The 15,772-nt window shown below is 36.9% G+C and overlaps 1 protein-coding gene across 6 annotated transcripts in view; it reads right to left on the bottom strand.

Annotated features, from left to right (window-relative positions):
- dip2ca (disco-interacting protein 2 homolog Ca) overlaps positions 1–15,772 on the bottom strand; it is a 98,262-nt gene that overhangs the window by 42,269 nt on the left and 40,221 nt on the right. For 4 of the 6 annotated variants that reach the window (XM_081353048.1, XM_081353050.1, XM_081353049.1 and 1 more), the window contains exons 2-5: positions 9,474–9,545; positions 5,994–6,104; positions 3,588–3,713; positions 1,869–2,114 (exon numbers count right to left, since the gene is read on the bottom strand). In XM_081353048.1, the coding sequence (XP_081209174.1) occupies positions 1,869–2,114; positions 3,588–3,713; positions 5,994–6,104; positions 9,474–9,545 (555 nt within the window). The remainder of the gene's footprint in view (positions 1–1,868; positions 2,115–3,587; positions 3,714–5,993; positions 6,105–9,473; positions 9,546–15,772) is intronic. The other 2 variants (XM_081353051.1, XM_081353053.1) reach the window with 1 other exon arrangement.

Genomic DNA, 15,772 nt, shown 5'->3' with positions numbered 1-15,772 from the left:
CAGAAATGTTTTCGCTTGCTAACACGGAGCTAAAGCAGTAGCGGGCAACGTTTGCCACCACTTGGGTTTATGGAAAAGAGCTGGTAAAACTTGTTGTTTATCGTGCACCGTGTAAAATGCCCTTAAGAAGAAACAAAATGGTGAAGGTGGAAAGAAATGAGGATAGAGTGATTTAAAACACACAACAGGAAGGAAAGTTGATACAGGAAAGGGAAACTGAGGTAGAACGTGAGGGGAAATAAAAAGATATGAAGGGAGAGAGGTAACAGGACAGTGTGAAAGAGATGAGTTCCTTTCTTTAGACATTAAACTGCTCCACAGGGCACTCCTACATACCATCATAGCTCTATTAAGATACCAGAGTTCATCACTTAGCCACAGTCTACAACTTTAAGCCCTCTGGATACAGAGGGTTCGTGAGGTTTTTGAAAATGAGTATTCTTTCTTTCACTGGCCTCTGAGTGGAGGAGGGGAAAGTTGCAGTAAAACTCTTTCCTCTTCCTGCTGCTTTCTCTGTTTACATTAAAAATCAGCTTGCTGGATAGATTTAACATCTGTTCAGCACAGGCTAGTCAAGAGGACTACTTTAAACAGACAAAACTGGGAGGTGTAACTGACTCTGTGTTGACTGAATTGTCACCTCAGGGCTCAACAATAAGGATCTTTTCTGCTGGTCTGGTTAGGCCAGTAGATTTGTACACATCAACAACAACAAAATATATGTATATATAAAAAAATACTAAATTAAATTATGATTTTTTAAAATAAATAAACAAATAATACATAACAATAGTAATATTAAATTAAATTATAATAATTATACAGGCTTTTGCATGTGTCAGAAAGAAATTAATTTATATATATTTATATATATATATTTTTTTTCGTCTTTATGTTTTAAAAGAAGAAAATTCTAAAAAGAAAACAATTAGGGATATAAATGTATCCATAAGGAAATGACTGGGTCATGAAAAGATAAAAATTAAAACAATATTTTAAATTATTTTTAACCAAAATACTTTTTAGCAACATTCTTTTATACGGGCAAGAAAGTAATATATTTATTTATTTGTTATTAAATGTGAAATTTTCTTGAATATGAATTTCTTAATTTTTTGCTTTTTAATTTTTTAATTTTTCCTAAATATACATTTTATACAAATAAATAATTTTATAATGATTACTGATTATATATAATTATTACTTAAAAAGTAATTACTTACAATACTATATCATTTATACTCATGTTTTTAAACAATAATAACATGGAGTTACAAATTATATCTGTAACTCTATGACCGCTATAAATTCAATGCACTTTTACTGGTAAAAAAAGCTTAGCTTACTGTGATTTATGAATTGACCCATTCTAACGGTTGCTGCAAGAACTATCATAAATCATTTGCACAATTAAGACACAGACTTGGTGACATAAATCATCAGAATTCACAACAACAATTAAATTAGCACAGAAAATGTTATGTTGGCAAGCCATAAAAACACAAACATGTGATCAACAAATGTAAAACAGTGATCATTGTGACCGTCTTGTTCTCTGCCCCAAAATGCTCTCAAAACTGGCTGCGGACCATCCTTATTGTTGAGCACCGCGGACAAGCATTAATGATTATTTACTGATTTAACAGTTAAACCTCTCGACAGTCAATTTCAGATGCGATTACCACTGATTCATGTCAATGACGGCAAGCGTGGTCCAACGACAGCACAGATATACAATAAGGAGCAAAAGAAGGTGCGGAAAACACACATAGGCGAGGGAGGCAGGGTTTAGAAGCATGGCAGGAATTGTGGGAGTGAGTGGCTGAGGGATAGATGTGGAAGCAGGGTTTGCTGAGGCAGGGCGTTACCTGATTTGCCGACATGTGTTTGAGCCAGGACGTCAGCCAGCCGCCCAGCCGCTCCGCTGCCCCCACTCTGCGTTGATGATGAGGAGGAGGAGGTGGTGGAACCCTGGTGGATGGCCCGACTGATCCAGTGCTCCATGCTGACGCTGCCCTGGCTGGAGGTGGGGGTACCCTCACCCTGGCCGCCCTCCTCCTCCGAACCGGACGAGGTGTCTGTCAGGGGGGGCAGAGAGGAGAGGGGGGAGAGGCCTAGTGAGAGTCACTCAGACCCACTCAACACTCAGCCCAGAAGGTGGACAAGTGCAATTAAAGTCAACATGAAAAGGGATTTGCAACCCATTGAAAGGATTTTTAAATGAAAAGTAAAGTAGAAACATTTCCAAAAGAAATTGCATTTTTAAGGAATTGATTTGGTAATGAAAAGATTGATAAAAATAATGAAATATATTTTTTACATATATATTTTTAGCAACAGGTTTTTATGTCAAAGTAATATTTGTATTTTTATTACAAGCATTCATTCAAATAAAAATACATAAATGTACGTTATTAAATTACATTAAATTATGAAAAGTGGGCGTTTTAGAAATTTTTGCTATTTTTAGAAAGGCTGCACTTCATACAGAAGTAGCAATATCACTATTTGGCTATTGATTACCACTATTATCCCTGCCTCCAAAACCTAGATGACATTAGCTGAAAAAGCGGTTTCAGAAGTGGAGCAAAATAACACTGGATCCCATTGACTTTCACTGTAAAAAAAAAAAGAAAAAAATCCTTGCTGGCCCATAAAGTTAGTAAAGACATTTACTGAAGCCTTGTTTATACTTTCGCCTGGCTCCGCAGCGCGAGTCTCCGCAGACTCCCCAAACGGACAAGGCGTTTATACTTGACGCGCTCGCCGTTGTACTATTCTTTGAAACGATAGGGGTGACTTGAGTAATTGTCCTCTAAACCATCAGGAATCAGCAGTGAGAAGAAGAAAGCTATACAGACGTGACAATGTTTATTTTAGTACACCACCACCAATACCACACTACAAAAAGAATCGTGTAAAACCCAGTAAACCCTGAGATTATTACTCGTGACAATAAAACAAAATATATGGATCTGAGAATGTGTATACAACATAACTAAATTAACGATCTCTTACATATTTTCTAATTTCACTAAACATTTCATTAAGTTTCGTGAACATTTTTATTAAACATGGACCTTTATGTTCATTAAAAATACTTTTTATGCAATTGTATGCTCATTTTTTTTAATGTAACCAACTAATTTAGACGTGCAAACTGGGTGCCGGTGTGGTGAAAAGTTCAAGCTCGGACAGATTCGGTTCGAAGTCGTTCATCTTCGGATGCGCACCCAACGCGCACGACCGCCCACACCGCAATGACGTCATTTTTGCCACGCGCACCCTCGCACTTAAACTTAGCTTAAGCGTCGGCCAATAGTGAGCTTGGACTATTTTAAACATTGTCTTAACTAACTTTGTGGGCTGGCAAGTTTCAATTACAGAGAAGCCTGTAGAGGAGAGAGACAGCTCTCAGATTTAATCAAAAATATCTTAATTTGTGTTCCGAAAATGAACGAAAGTCTTACAGGGTTGGAACAACATTTTTGGGTGAACTAACCCTTTAAGAAAGTAAGAGTGCGTTTATTTTTGATTTCATGTTGACTTTAAATGAATGATGATTTAGAATTAGGTGTGAAGCTCACCTGGGGGGGTGTAGGCATCCATAGAGGTCTGTACCACTAGAGATCGTCGTTTGGACGGCATAGGAACGGCCATTTTCCTCTCCTTGTGTTTGGCTAGTGCTGCCTGTACTGCTTCTGTGTGGACATCTGAGGATGAAAAAAACGAGAAATGAAATGAAGTGAATCTGTATTAACTGGCCGCTGACCTCCAAGCTGGTGTTTACAGTGACGTGGATGAGATGAGTCTCACTGGATGATGGTCGTGAGAGTGTGTGACGAGAGCCAAGCCACCACCTCCAGCCCTTCTGTGATCTTGCAATACTGACTCATCTCAGTGTGTGTGTGTGTGTGTGTGAGTGTGTGTGTGTGTGTGTGTGTGTGTGTGTGTGTGCGCAAGAGAGAGTTGACTGTACATTGTACCCACGGCTGCACTCCTCACGCTAGCAAAGTCATGGCTTTTAATAATCCAAGCTGTTATTTGGACTCTCTAATGAGATACAGAACAACATATTCCATCAACACACTGACTGTGTTTAAACGTACAAGAATATTCCTATGTGAATTTGGTCATATTCTTATTTAATTACGGTCCAAATGCAGTTAAGGGAACTGGAAAAGAATGTGCGTGTTCATTAAATATGCGGATTACATGTAAACCTCAATATCCCATTGGCTGAGGAAAACGTCAATGTATTTTTCAGAATAAAGACATAACCAGAATATAGAGCTTAACGGGGGAAACACTGTGCGTGTAAACATGAGCACTGACTAAAAGTCATTCGAGTTGCATTGCTCTAACTGAATGGCTAGAACTGATCTTTACAGGAAGTGTTGCACTGATGCCATTGTTCTGTTCTAATAGACTCAAAACAGAATTGGAAAAATAATTAAATTCCATAATATCTCCGTATGAAACACAAAATACAGCAATATTCTGAAATTACACAATCGTTTAAAAGTTAGGGGTCAGTGTGATTTTTTTTTTCAAAGAAATTAACATTTTTATTCAGAAAAGTGACAGTAAAGACTTGTTACACCAGATTTCTATTTCAAATAAATCTCGATCTTTTGCTGAATATTGAACTTTCTATTCATCAAAGAATCATGAAAAAAAAAATGTATCACAGTTTCCAAATATTTTTTTTTTTTCAATTTGTTTAGTGATAACAGTGATAGATAGTAATAGAAATGTTTCTTGAGCAGCAAATCAGCAAATCAACATTAGAATGATTTCTGAAGGATCATGTGACACTGAAGACTGGAGTAATGATGCTGAAAATTCAGCTCTGGCATCACAGGAATAAATTACATTTTCAATTATATTAAAATAGAACAGTTATTATAAATTGCAAAGAATAATTCACAATATTATTATTTTTTACTGTATATTTAAATCAAAGAAATGCTGCATTGGTGAGCATAACAGACCTTTTAGAAAAACACAAAAAACTGACCCCAAACCTTTGAATGGTATGGAATATGAAGAGCTTGATTTGATCCACAGGCATTTGATTGGAGCTGATATATATTTTTCTTCAACTGTTTGGCCTTAGTGTGTTATCAGCAGAAGAGTACAGTAGTTTCAGAGGCTAAGAATGAGCATTGGTGAATCGTACACAGTATCTATCTATCGATCTATCCAAATAAACAAACACTAAATGTGAATTTATTTTTTGGAAAACTTGCCTCAGAAATATCATAAATCATAAAATCTTCTACGGTAAGGAAAAGCTCAATAAATGCTGTCTCATGACTACTGAACCCTATTTTTATCCTTTCAGCTTTGAATTATGGATGTGTGGTTGCCTATTGAACACACAGAGACAAGACTGAGACAGATATCATTTTAATACGTATAGCTCATAGCAGATAAATCTGTCTCACACTCACACACATATTATATATCAATATTTGTATATTTGCCAATAGGGAGGAGGCCAGTGAGATGGATAAACAATCCATAATCTGACACACAAACACACACTGTTTATGATTTAAATGCATGACATTTTAAGGTATATCTATGTGTGTTCTATCTGTGTGTATATACAGTATATTTATAAATGTGTTTGTGTGTGTGTATATATGATATAAGTAGCTAAATTATCTGGATTTTGTTTTTAAAGTATATAAAGAAATTGATATTTTAACCCTGAAACCCCACAGTGGTGATACATCATTTTAAAATTAATTAAACATTTAATTTCATTTAATTAATTTATTCCCTTGATCCCTCATTAAAAAACATTTTATTTTGCAGCCATTGAAAAACAGCTTATTTCTCTTGTTTACTTGCTGTATAACTATTAACTCTGGAAATCTGGGCATTTACAATATTTCACACATCATTCCAGTGTAAGAATCATGAGGGATCACTCATCAAACTGCTGGAATAAACTCCATGCTGCCGCCCTGCCGTGGACTCACCTGACCGGTAACGTTCATCACGGGTGCCAGAGGAGCGTCTACGGTGGTATCGTGAAGCAGAGGAGGGCGCCATGGGTGGCCGGCGCTCGTGTGCCATGGACGCCTCTAGCCCTAAATGACACAGAGAGATCAAGAGAGGGACAATTACACGTCTCAGCCAGAGACTCATTTATTACATATCCACCTTATTGATCTCTTTCTGTAACATTCTCTCTCACAGACGGCCTAAGAGAAACCTGGATTTGTTCTGGTTTTAATTAGAACAAATCAGAGTTTCTTCTTTTAATCAGGGTTTCCTTAACAACCTACAATCTTTTCTCAGTTCAGTGTAGCTTTTCTTTCTAACATGTTGTCAGCCTCTTTGTTCTTTATCTCTCACCCCTTTAAACCCAAATGTTTACTGGTCTCTGACACAGCAGTAATTAAAATGCACAACATATTGGCATTGGCCAATATTAGTTTTTGTATTTATTAGAAAGAGACAATAATGACAGTATTTCTTTTTCTATGACAAGACACAAACATGCCAGACAAGTATGTAACCTTCCTAATATACAGTACATTATGTTTATGTAAAAAAAAAAAAAAAACCTCAAGCAATTCAAAAAGCAAAAAATAAATAAATGCCAAGATTAAAAAAAAAAAGTGCTAAACAGTTAAGTTAACCTTTCTTCTATAGATTGTAATGTTTTGATTCTTAAAATTGATTTTACTTGTGTGGAAGCGCAAAATAAAAAAAAAAATGAAACAAATTTAAATTACATGAAATGCAAGCCATTTAAAAAATCAAACCAATTGAAACAATGACAGACCTATGTAACTTTATTTCAAATGTAACCTTTTTCAATTCTGCGGAACGGAGATGTTTTGATTTTATGAATGACATTTTGCGGAAATCTGTAGAGCTTTCTGCGGAGTTCTGCAGGAAGCTGCAGATTCCATGTGGGACATTTATAGACTATCCGTATTTGCCAAAATGTCTATACCAGTGCAGCCCTAATTGAGAATAAATAAAATATTTAATTCCAGGCACACACAGCAGCGATTGTTCCACAATGACTCATATTTCAGTGGCTCTTGTGATGAGCCAGCTCTATTCTGTTCAGTTGTTCTTTGTTGTCTTGGATTCTAAGCGGAGAGCTTAGCACCACTCTGCTCCTCCTGGCAGATTTTAGGACACGTGAGGTGGCCCAGGTTGCACTCAGTGCTCCAGCCAAGAGCGTGCAAGCCGGAGAAATCAATTTCGGCCCCGTGCTGACATAGCCCAAGACATCAGCCAGTGGATTTATTCATTCAATAAGGCAGAAGGTGAGACACTGGTTAAGTCAGAATCATACACCAGCTCATGCAGCAGAGGATGTGATTTTCTGACTCAAGTACAATGAACACACACTCTTCCTCCTACTAAAAAGCCAAGGGTAACAGTCACCAATCAATATTGATTGGGTTAACGTCTAATTATGCCTGTCATTCAGTGAAAGGCAGCGGCGGAAACAATCTCTCCTCTGTGTTGGTAACCTGATGCTCTTAAGAACTAGGAGACACACACACAATCAGGCTGGGCACTGAGGGAGGTGTCACAGTGCCACGTTCCCTTGTTCCACTACATAAACGACTGATCGTTAAACTAGTTCATGTCATCATGGGACTGTTAAATAACATGAGATCCAGCGGGAATGGAGGCGTTGCGTTGAGTCTGGCGCATGCCGCTCCTCACGCCACGATACATGCTTTGTGCCTGAGCATGATGTCATGTATTTTTTTTTCGCCGGGAGCCAGACTGGGAATATGCGGGCTGCCTGTTGCTATGGCAACAGAAGCCTTGCTAATCAACAATGCAGCCAGACATGCCAAGCATAAATCAGAGACCTTCAAAAGTTACATAAATTCTTACCAAACTCTAAAAGCAGCACTACCTTTGAAAGTAAGCCTGGTTGATTTATATATTTTTCAGCCATCTGAAGATAAATATCTTGATATTTATGCATTTGCTGTAAACTGCCTTCAAAAAGGTAACTCAAATATCAAGTAAAAAAAGTTATAATACATTTTCCAATGAAAAATAAATGCACACAACGTAATAATTATATGCACACATTTAAAAATAATTATAGCAATATTTATCTATATACATTTTTTACAAAAACACTTTAAAACAGAGTTCCATGAACGTTTTTGAGAGAATTCTGAATCAATTTGAACTGATTCATGGAACACGCTCATATTAGTAAGTCATAAAGCAAGGAGAGATTGTGAAACTAGTCTAAATATGTTATGAATACTGTCTGGGATAACTGTAATAGAGAATAAATCATCAAAAAGCAGTTCCTATTAAAACGTTCTCCAACACCAAGCAATTACTTTACCTATCTCTTCCTTTTAATGATGGAAACGCACTTTTAAAGACTAAAGCCATCTGAAGCTGGAGACACTCTGCGTTTTATCGATAGTCTAAATGCAAAGTATTTAAGTGCACTTAAACGGGTGACTGGGTTGATCAACTGAGCAATCATGTATTGAAAAGCAACACTGAACATTTGATTTCTTTCCCAGTAATATTCATAAGAAGAGGTTGTTTCAGTTCAATGAAAAAGAGAGAAAAAACTTCTAAGCACCTTTTATGAAGCTCTTGAGAAGAGCTTAGAGGAGCCTCTTAATTCTGGTGCCTACAGTCACTTATCAGCTCATTTTAAAGCAGCACTGAAGAACAAGCGGGCAAATAGACTGATTAAGTCTGGGGCCGGATCGGGTTATGGATGGCCTCGCTTTCCAAATAAGATTTTCACAGGAGTAAAAAGACTAAATAGAGCCGTTGGAACTTCAAACTTTAAAGCTACATTTACACTTTCAACCGATTCAGATTTTTTTCACCTATAGCTGGCAAAGATTGAATCTTCTTCCAATTTTTTCACATTTGATTTGGGCCACTTTCAAATGCGTTTCTAAATCGGATATCTGATCATGATCATGTGACCTACATCTAAACATATTACTTAAGAGTTAGAGATGTGAGCTAACCTCTAACTTTAAGCGCTACAGACATGAATGATACTTCAAATCATACAAGTTCTCTAAGAAAACATCTTTTGTCTGTCAGATGATAAAATGGGCAAATAAATCCCATATGCCTGTATTAAAGTTGGAACCCGATCCATTTGTATGTGTGCAACCATTCTGAATACCTTACCAACTGCCTAGTGATGCAGCCTAGGATGCCCCATGAAAGTCATTGCTTGTTTATGAACAAGGGAACGACTGTGAAATCCATCTGCTGAGATCTTAAAGCTAAAAATATTAAAACACAGGAAACCAATTCCCACTGTAGGTTTTGAGGATCTGTTTAAATGAGAGAAAGAAAGGCAAGCCCATCTGCTGTAGAAAGCTGGTTCAGTCATCTGTTAAACCTGTGCAAATGCAAGTCTATGGGTACAAATGCATTCTGTGACCCTCTAAATGTGAGGTGAGACTTGGGGCTCTTACCTGGAGGATGTGGCAGATACGCTCCGAGCAGTTTTGACCTCTTCTTCTCATATCCTTTCTGAGTGATGTCACCTGCAAGAGAAAGGGAGCATCACAAAATGTACAAACAGCATTCATAAATGTAAAAAACAAATAAATCGCAATCGTCTCTTTGCTTGAGCAGATTATGACACTAAACCAACACCACACCTCCTCTCTCATTCAGGATATCCATTTTTGGTTTGGAAAATATTGCATCTGTTTTTTTTTTAATGGTTAGGTAAGGAGTTTATGAGCAGATCTTTGAGGAAACCATTCAGATGGTGTGGGTGACAGAGAGCACATCCTGCAATGATTAATGTAACAAGGTTTTGTGACTTGTCACAAAGCATTAGGCGACTGGGCCGTCACATTTGCGTGGAAATGAAGAAAAGATCTGGTGCATAACGAGAGAGCGACGAAGACTCGACAAGTGACAGAATACGTAAATGAGAGAGCAAATGACGAATCAATAATTCTGTTACAAAACCTAACGAGCTGTCTTGCCGTCTACATAGACAGCCTTTTAAGTTAGGATAAAAAACAAAATAACTTATTTCAGACTTTTAACTCTGCATAGCACACGCAAATTATTCCAATGGAGTTTGATGTTAGCATTGTGCTATGCAAGCATTTATTTGAAATTTAAATATTTTGTAACAATGTAAACGTTTTTACTGTCACTTTTAATCAAGTTAATGCATCCCTGCTGAATGAAAATATTCAATTCTTTTAACAAAGAAAATTGTACTGACTGATCTTATTGACTGAGCAATGCATTCCGGGATTGCATTCTCAATGAAGGATACTCGTTTTTGAATTATAAGGCCAAAATGGAATCTTAAAAAGCAACATCATGCTGCCTACCTTTTGGATCCAGTTTCAGAAGATGATGTCTTAAAATACAGTCTAGGTAGGCAGCTCAATATGCTTTGGAACAAAGCTAATCTCGTCCTCCTCACCCTTGATCCCACATTAATCAACAAAATGATGTTCCTGCATGCTCTATACTTCTGATGTGATCTAGTGAACATCCACTGTTTGGATCCTTAGAAGGACAGGACACAGTGATAGTGAAGGCTGTTTTTCCCAAATGACCTCTTTAACAGCCCAGTAAAAATGGCTGGGAGGCTAAAGGCTTGATGAGGAGGAGGATGAAGCAGGCTTTGGGATGAAAGAAAAGCAGAAGAAGAAAAGGAAAAGGTTTTTTTTTTTTTAAAACAGAGACTGGATGATTCATTTCTTCACACCCACTTGCTACCAATCAAACTGCCTTATGTGGTGATTTCTGCTCAGGAGATTCATAGCTTTGCCTGTCCTTATCTCACTTACTTATTCTTTGCTTCGCACACACACTCTCTCTCTCTCTCTTTCTCTCATCGTCTAATTCTCTCCTTGTCCTTCCCTGAGGGACGAGTCCCTCATAAATTTTGACACCACTGCCTAAGTCTGTAACCATTAAAAGCAAGAAAAAACAAGAGAGCAGCAGCCTCTGTCGTGAGGAGAGTGGAAACGAGGGCGGCTACCGGACAGTTATCCTCCAGGTGTGTGACACGCCGCTGTTTAATCCGCTGGGGGTGTGACGTTGGCTACATATTTCATACTTGGCAGCTCCCAACCGAAAACATGTCGTACGAAACAAAGACCAGCTGTCAGACATGTTGCGTATGCTGCCATCGCATATTTTCTGAAAAATTATACAGATATACAAACAAAATCAAGAGTTGTACAGAAGATAATATTTTACTAATTAGCGGCGCTTTCAATAGCAACTACAATTATTATTGCTTATTTGAACGAAATTGAACAAACCCTCAATCTTAAGAATTTAACTTCGCCACATAACTCACCTCACATCATTTGTGCTACGACATACTTCTGCTATGTTAGAGGAACTTTTAGTTGTTCTCCACAAGCAATATGATCTGCAGAAAGAGTGGTATGTACTTCAATGTTTCTGCTGACAGATTTATATGACATCTGACTCCTGTGAGTAACATCAAACACCTTCAAAAGACAACAATCATCTAGCATAGTCCAAGACGACAGGAAGCGGCCAAGATCAACCACACTGTAGATCTACGGGAGAGACAGGCGAGCACTGCGGGTCGAAATTATGTTTATCTAATTGAGTTAAAAAGCACAGCAATCAAAACATCTCTGCACAGGCATCAACGCAAATTAGCTAGCCACACATGCCTCCTTTTCATTAGCAGAAATCTGTCAGTTTAAGATTGTCTAAATATTTAGTTGCAAATGCAGTAAAAAAAAATATATAAGACAAGATAAAATATAAGGTAATATATATATATATATATATATATTATATATTACATATAACACTGTAATATTTGTGAGTCACAACTATGGATGTGCGAGACTACATGACTAAATTCTGCTGCTGCAAGTCGACATTGGAAATAATATCATTTTCTTCCCCATATTTACCCTTTTATATTTTCACAAATGTCACGTTCAACTTGCTGTCATGTTTGTTGCATTTTAAAATGATAATTTTTTTGAAAAGTGTCAAACAAAATCATTTAATCTAACCATAGACCTTGCATGTCACTCACAGCGGGCTCAAAGGAATGTCCACTCGGAAAACTTTAGAATACTCTTAAATGTATAGTTACCGGTACACAAACTTTTCTTTCCATATTGGCACTTGTCATGTTTTTTTTTATACATGAGAAGCGTCCTCAAACCTGGATGTGCAATCTAACTTTTATTTTAGGAATACTGTTTATAATAGGATATTGAGTTTTTAAGTATTGGTTCTGAAATGCCAGTTGATTTTAATAAATGTCTATATTGGCAAACATTAATAAAGTGAAGTTTAATGTTCAATGATCGTAATGCAAGGCAAGCACTTCGCATGTACTGTATATGACTTTTTTTTTTAGCAGCATTTAGTATGGGATTTGAGCGATTCATAGATTAAGTAAGCTATTTCAAATGGATTGCTCATACAGACTTTTGTTTTTGACTGTATTCTGGGGGTTTGTTAAACTAGTCAGTAACAAAATTTCAGTTTAAATGCTATTTAAATTAGTAAAGGGCACATCCCTATAGTCAAACCACGGAATGACTGTGAAATAATTTTAATGACACAGAATGTAGGAAACATAACATCGCATTAAAATCATATTAGTTACAATGCTGCTTAATTTCAATGCATCAAATTTCAATATATTATCCAACTCTTATTCTTGATACTTTCATCATTATAGACTGGAATGGGATCTGGAAATCCACCCTCCTGAAATTCCTTCAGAACAGACTCTGAGCTGAATGTAAAACAGTCCCGTGCTGCAGGAGATCCGATTACTCCATGTGTTTCTAGATGAGCTTACATCTGGATGTGACTACATTGAAAATAAACCCCAAAAAAACTACAGTATATGAATCTCTTCACAGCTGAAAACCAAAGAGCGAGCTTATGCTAACATGATGGTATCTTAGGCAAACACATGTAACAAAATGGCTTCATTCTACTCAGTAAAAAGTTCTACATCACAATTCTTCGTTTTTCACGAGCACACAATGTAATTACACGTTACAGGTGGAGGAGCTTATGGCTCACAGAATACAGGAAACCATCCTTTTGCCTCTTCCACAACATAAACGTCTTAATAATGGGCTTCGGTGGAAAGAATCTGCCTCTATGGAAATCGCAACCTCACAAGCAAAAATTCTCTTCTATTTATCTAAGAGGATTACAAGCTCGGAGAACATTTACAAGTCCTTCATAGGCCTTTCTAGGGCCTAGAAGAGCACAAGCAATTCTAGGGTCTAGTGTTATTGCATTACACCAAAACTGACGGAGATTTTGCATCGATTTGTATAATATAACCCATCTTTAGCTCTATCAAATTGAAGGTTTTTCAACAGTGCAGTGCGAGGAATATGATGTCACAGGGCTGTGTTCCAAAAAGACAGGATATTGTGATGTCATTGGTTTCCTGTTTGGTGTGAAGGAGTATTCCACAGGGATCTAATCAGGCAAAAGGCCGAGTCGTCAGATGTGCTGGATAATCTACCTGTGTTTGTGCGTGCCGTGAGGGAGTGTGAAGTGCAAAATACACAGCGTCCTCAAAACGTTGGAAACTTAAGACACACTTTAAAATGTATGAATGTCACTGCATTTGATAAGAAATGTCAAAGCCAGTGGCATTTACTTTAAAGAAAGATAGCCCATTTTTAAGCAAAACATTTCACATTAAGTTGTGTTTAAGTGATACATTAATATAATGTTTAATTTTAAGAAGTAAAAAAGTATTTTGGAAGGACACCTGTGTGAACTCGAGGAACTGACCAAAAATCTTGCAGGGACCAGCTGGTTAAATGTAACTGCAAAAATAGCTCAGGAAAGTTGAATTAGTTATGAAAAAATAAGATGCTTTTGGAATGATATTTTGTTATCTTATGCAATTAAATTATTATGAGTTTAAATTTTGATTAAAGTAGGGATACATCGATATCAAAACACTGGCCAATACTGATCAGTCAAAAATTCCAACTTACATAATTAATTGTTATGGCCCATAACTGATAAATGGTCTATTAAAATTAAAATGTTACAAATGTAAGTATTAAAATACTATCTTGTACTATCTTATGATTTCAAAACAAAACAGAATATCAATCGATCAAAATGAAACATTAATTTCAAAATATTCAAAAGTACAGTATGAAAAACATTTATTTTTAGATTTGCTAATAATTTCACTTAAAATGTTATTAATGTCTTTTAAGCTTAATTTTAAGTGAACATTAGATGATGGCAAGGGAAATCAAAATGTAAAAATAGGTTAAATGAGCATATTATAAAAAATTATCAAACAAACAAATTAAAATCTGAATATTCTTAAAAATAGATACCTATTTGTGCAACCCTAGTTGAAATTCAGAAAGTTGCAAAAGTGTCAAAAGATTTTTTCAGCACATCAGTTCCAAACTCCTTGACCCTCCTAAATGACATCACTCCTTATATTTACACATCAACTGCATCATTCACCCACACACACCCCATGATGCATTTCAAAAAGAAACAATGAGCTATCTGTTTTAGCCCCGAACAGCTAAAGACGGATCAAACTACAAACAAAAGGTTGCGCCTGAAGGGCTAACTGCTATTTCTGACAGTTAAAACCGTTGTCTGATGTGGGAACAACAACGCAGTCAACATGTTTTTCTTTGCCTGTATTTCCTCATGGGAGGGGGCATATCAGAAAACTGCTGAGGCATGGTCTCTCCAGCGCTCTAGTAATGAACCTCCCCATCAATGAGAGTTTTACTCAACTGACACAGATCTCTTCAAATAAAACAAAAACACATGAAAAATTCACTTATAGGAATGAAGGCCAGTCGCATCTTTGAAATTCATGCAAGGCCATGTATTCGGGACATGTAAAAGCCTCATTGCTCGGTGGCAGCGAAGGTACATTAGCGCTCAGCCTTGCCTCGGCAACTCGATGAATAAACCATACTTAAATTGAAATATGTTTTTCCCCAGAGGAAGAACTCTTCCCTTGACCCCTTTGTAGAAGCTCTGCGATAAGGCCGCAAGCTTTGTACAAGCGAGACAGAGGTGTCAATATCAACAAGCGCTGCAAACATAAAAAAAAAAAAAAAAAAAAAAGATAACAGGAAGCACAGCTCATTGACAGGAAAGGCCGATGTGGATGGCTTCAGTTGCGATAGACCTTATCTGATCAGATACATCAAGACTGTTTTTCCCCACACAATCATCCAGAGGATATAACAAATATCAGAACATACAGGCTGAGAGACTGTCGAAAAGCAGGTTTTTTTTATTGTATTAAAGGGAAATGGCTCATATAACCGTGTTTATTCAGGTATAATTTTCACTCCTTGAGGTGAAGGAACACTTGTAGTCATGGGAGATCAGGTAACTATGGTGACTGTAAGAGAAAGAAAGAGTCAGCAAACACCAGAGTGATAATTCTCCATTAGTCTCACAGAATATTGAATCCACTGAGGTCTCAGCGAACGCTCATGCAAGACTTGTTTTCTGGAACACATATTCATTCATACCATCTTAATGTTAACGGAGGAAATTGAACCAACATGATTTCATGCAGCAGTTCAGTGGAGCAGGAATGTGATACTCTGATATATTGTATTAAGAGGAACAGGTTGCCGTTTAAATTTATAATTTCCTTGTGCTGTGACAAGACCGAAAACTTGTCTAGATTACAGTAAAATCTCACACTCTACACACTGTTGACACTAAGTAGTGGTGGTGGTGTTCATTT

The sequence above is a fragment of the Scardinius erythrophthalmus genome (genome assembly GCF_964197995.2).
Source record: "Scardinius erythrophthalmus genome assembly, chromosome: 22".
In the NCBI taxonomy this organism is placed as follows: Eukaryota; Metazoa; Chordata; class Actinopteri; order Cypriniformes; family Leuciscidae; genus Scardinius; species Scardinius erythrophthalmus.
The sequence above is the reverse complement of the archived record's forward strand: the minus strand, read 5'-3'. Positions and strand labels throughout refer to the sequence as shown.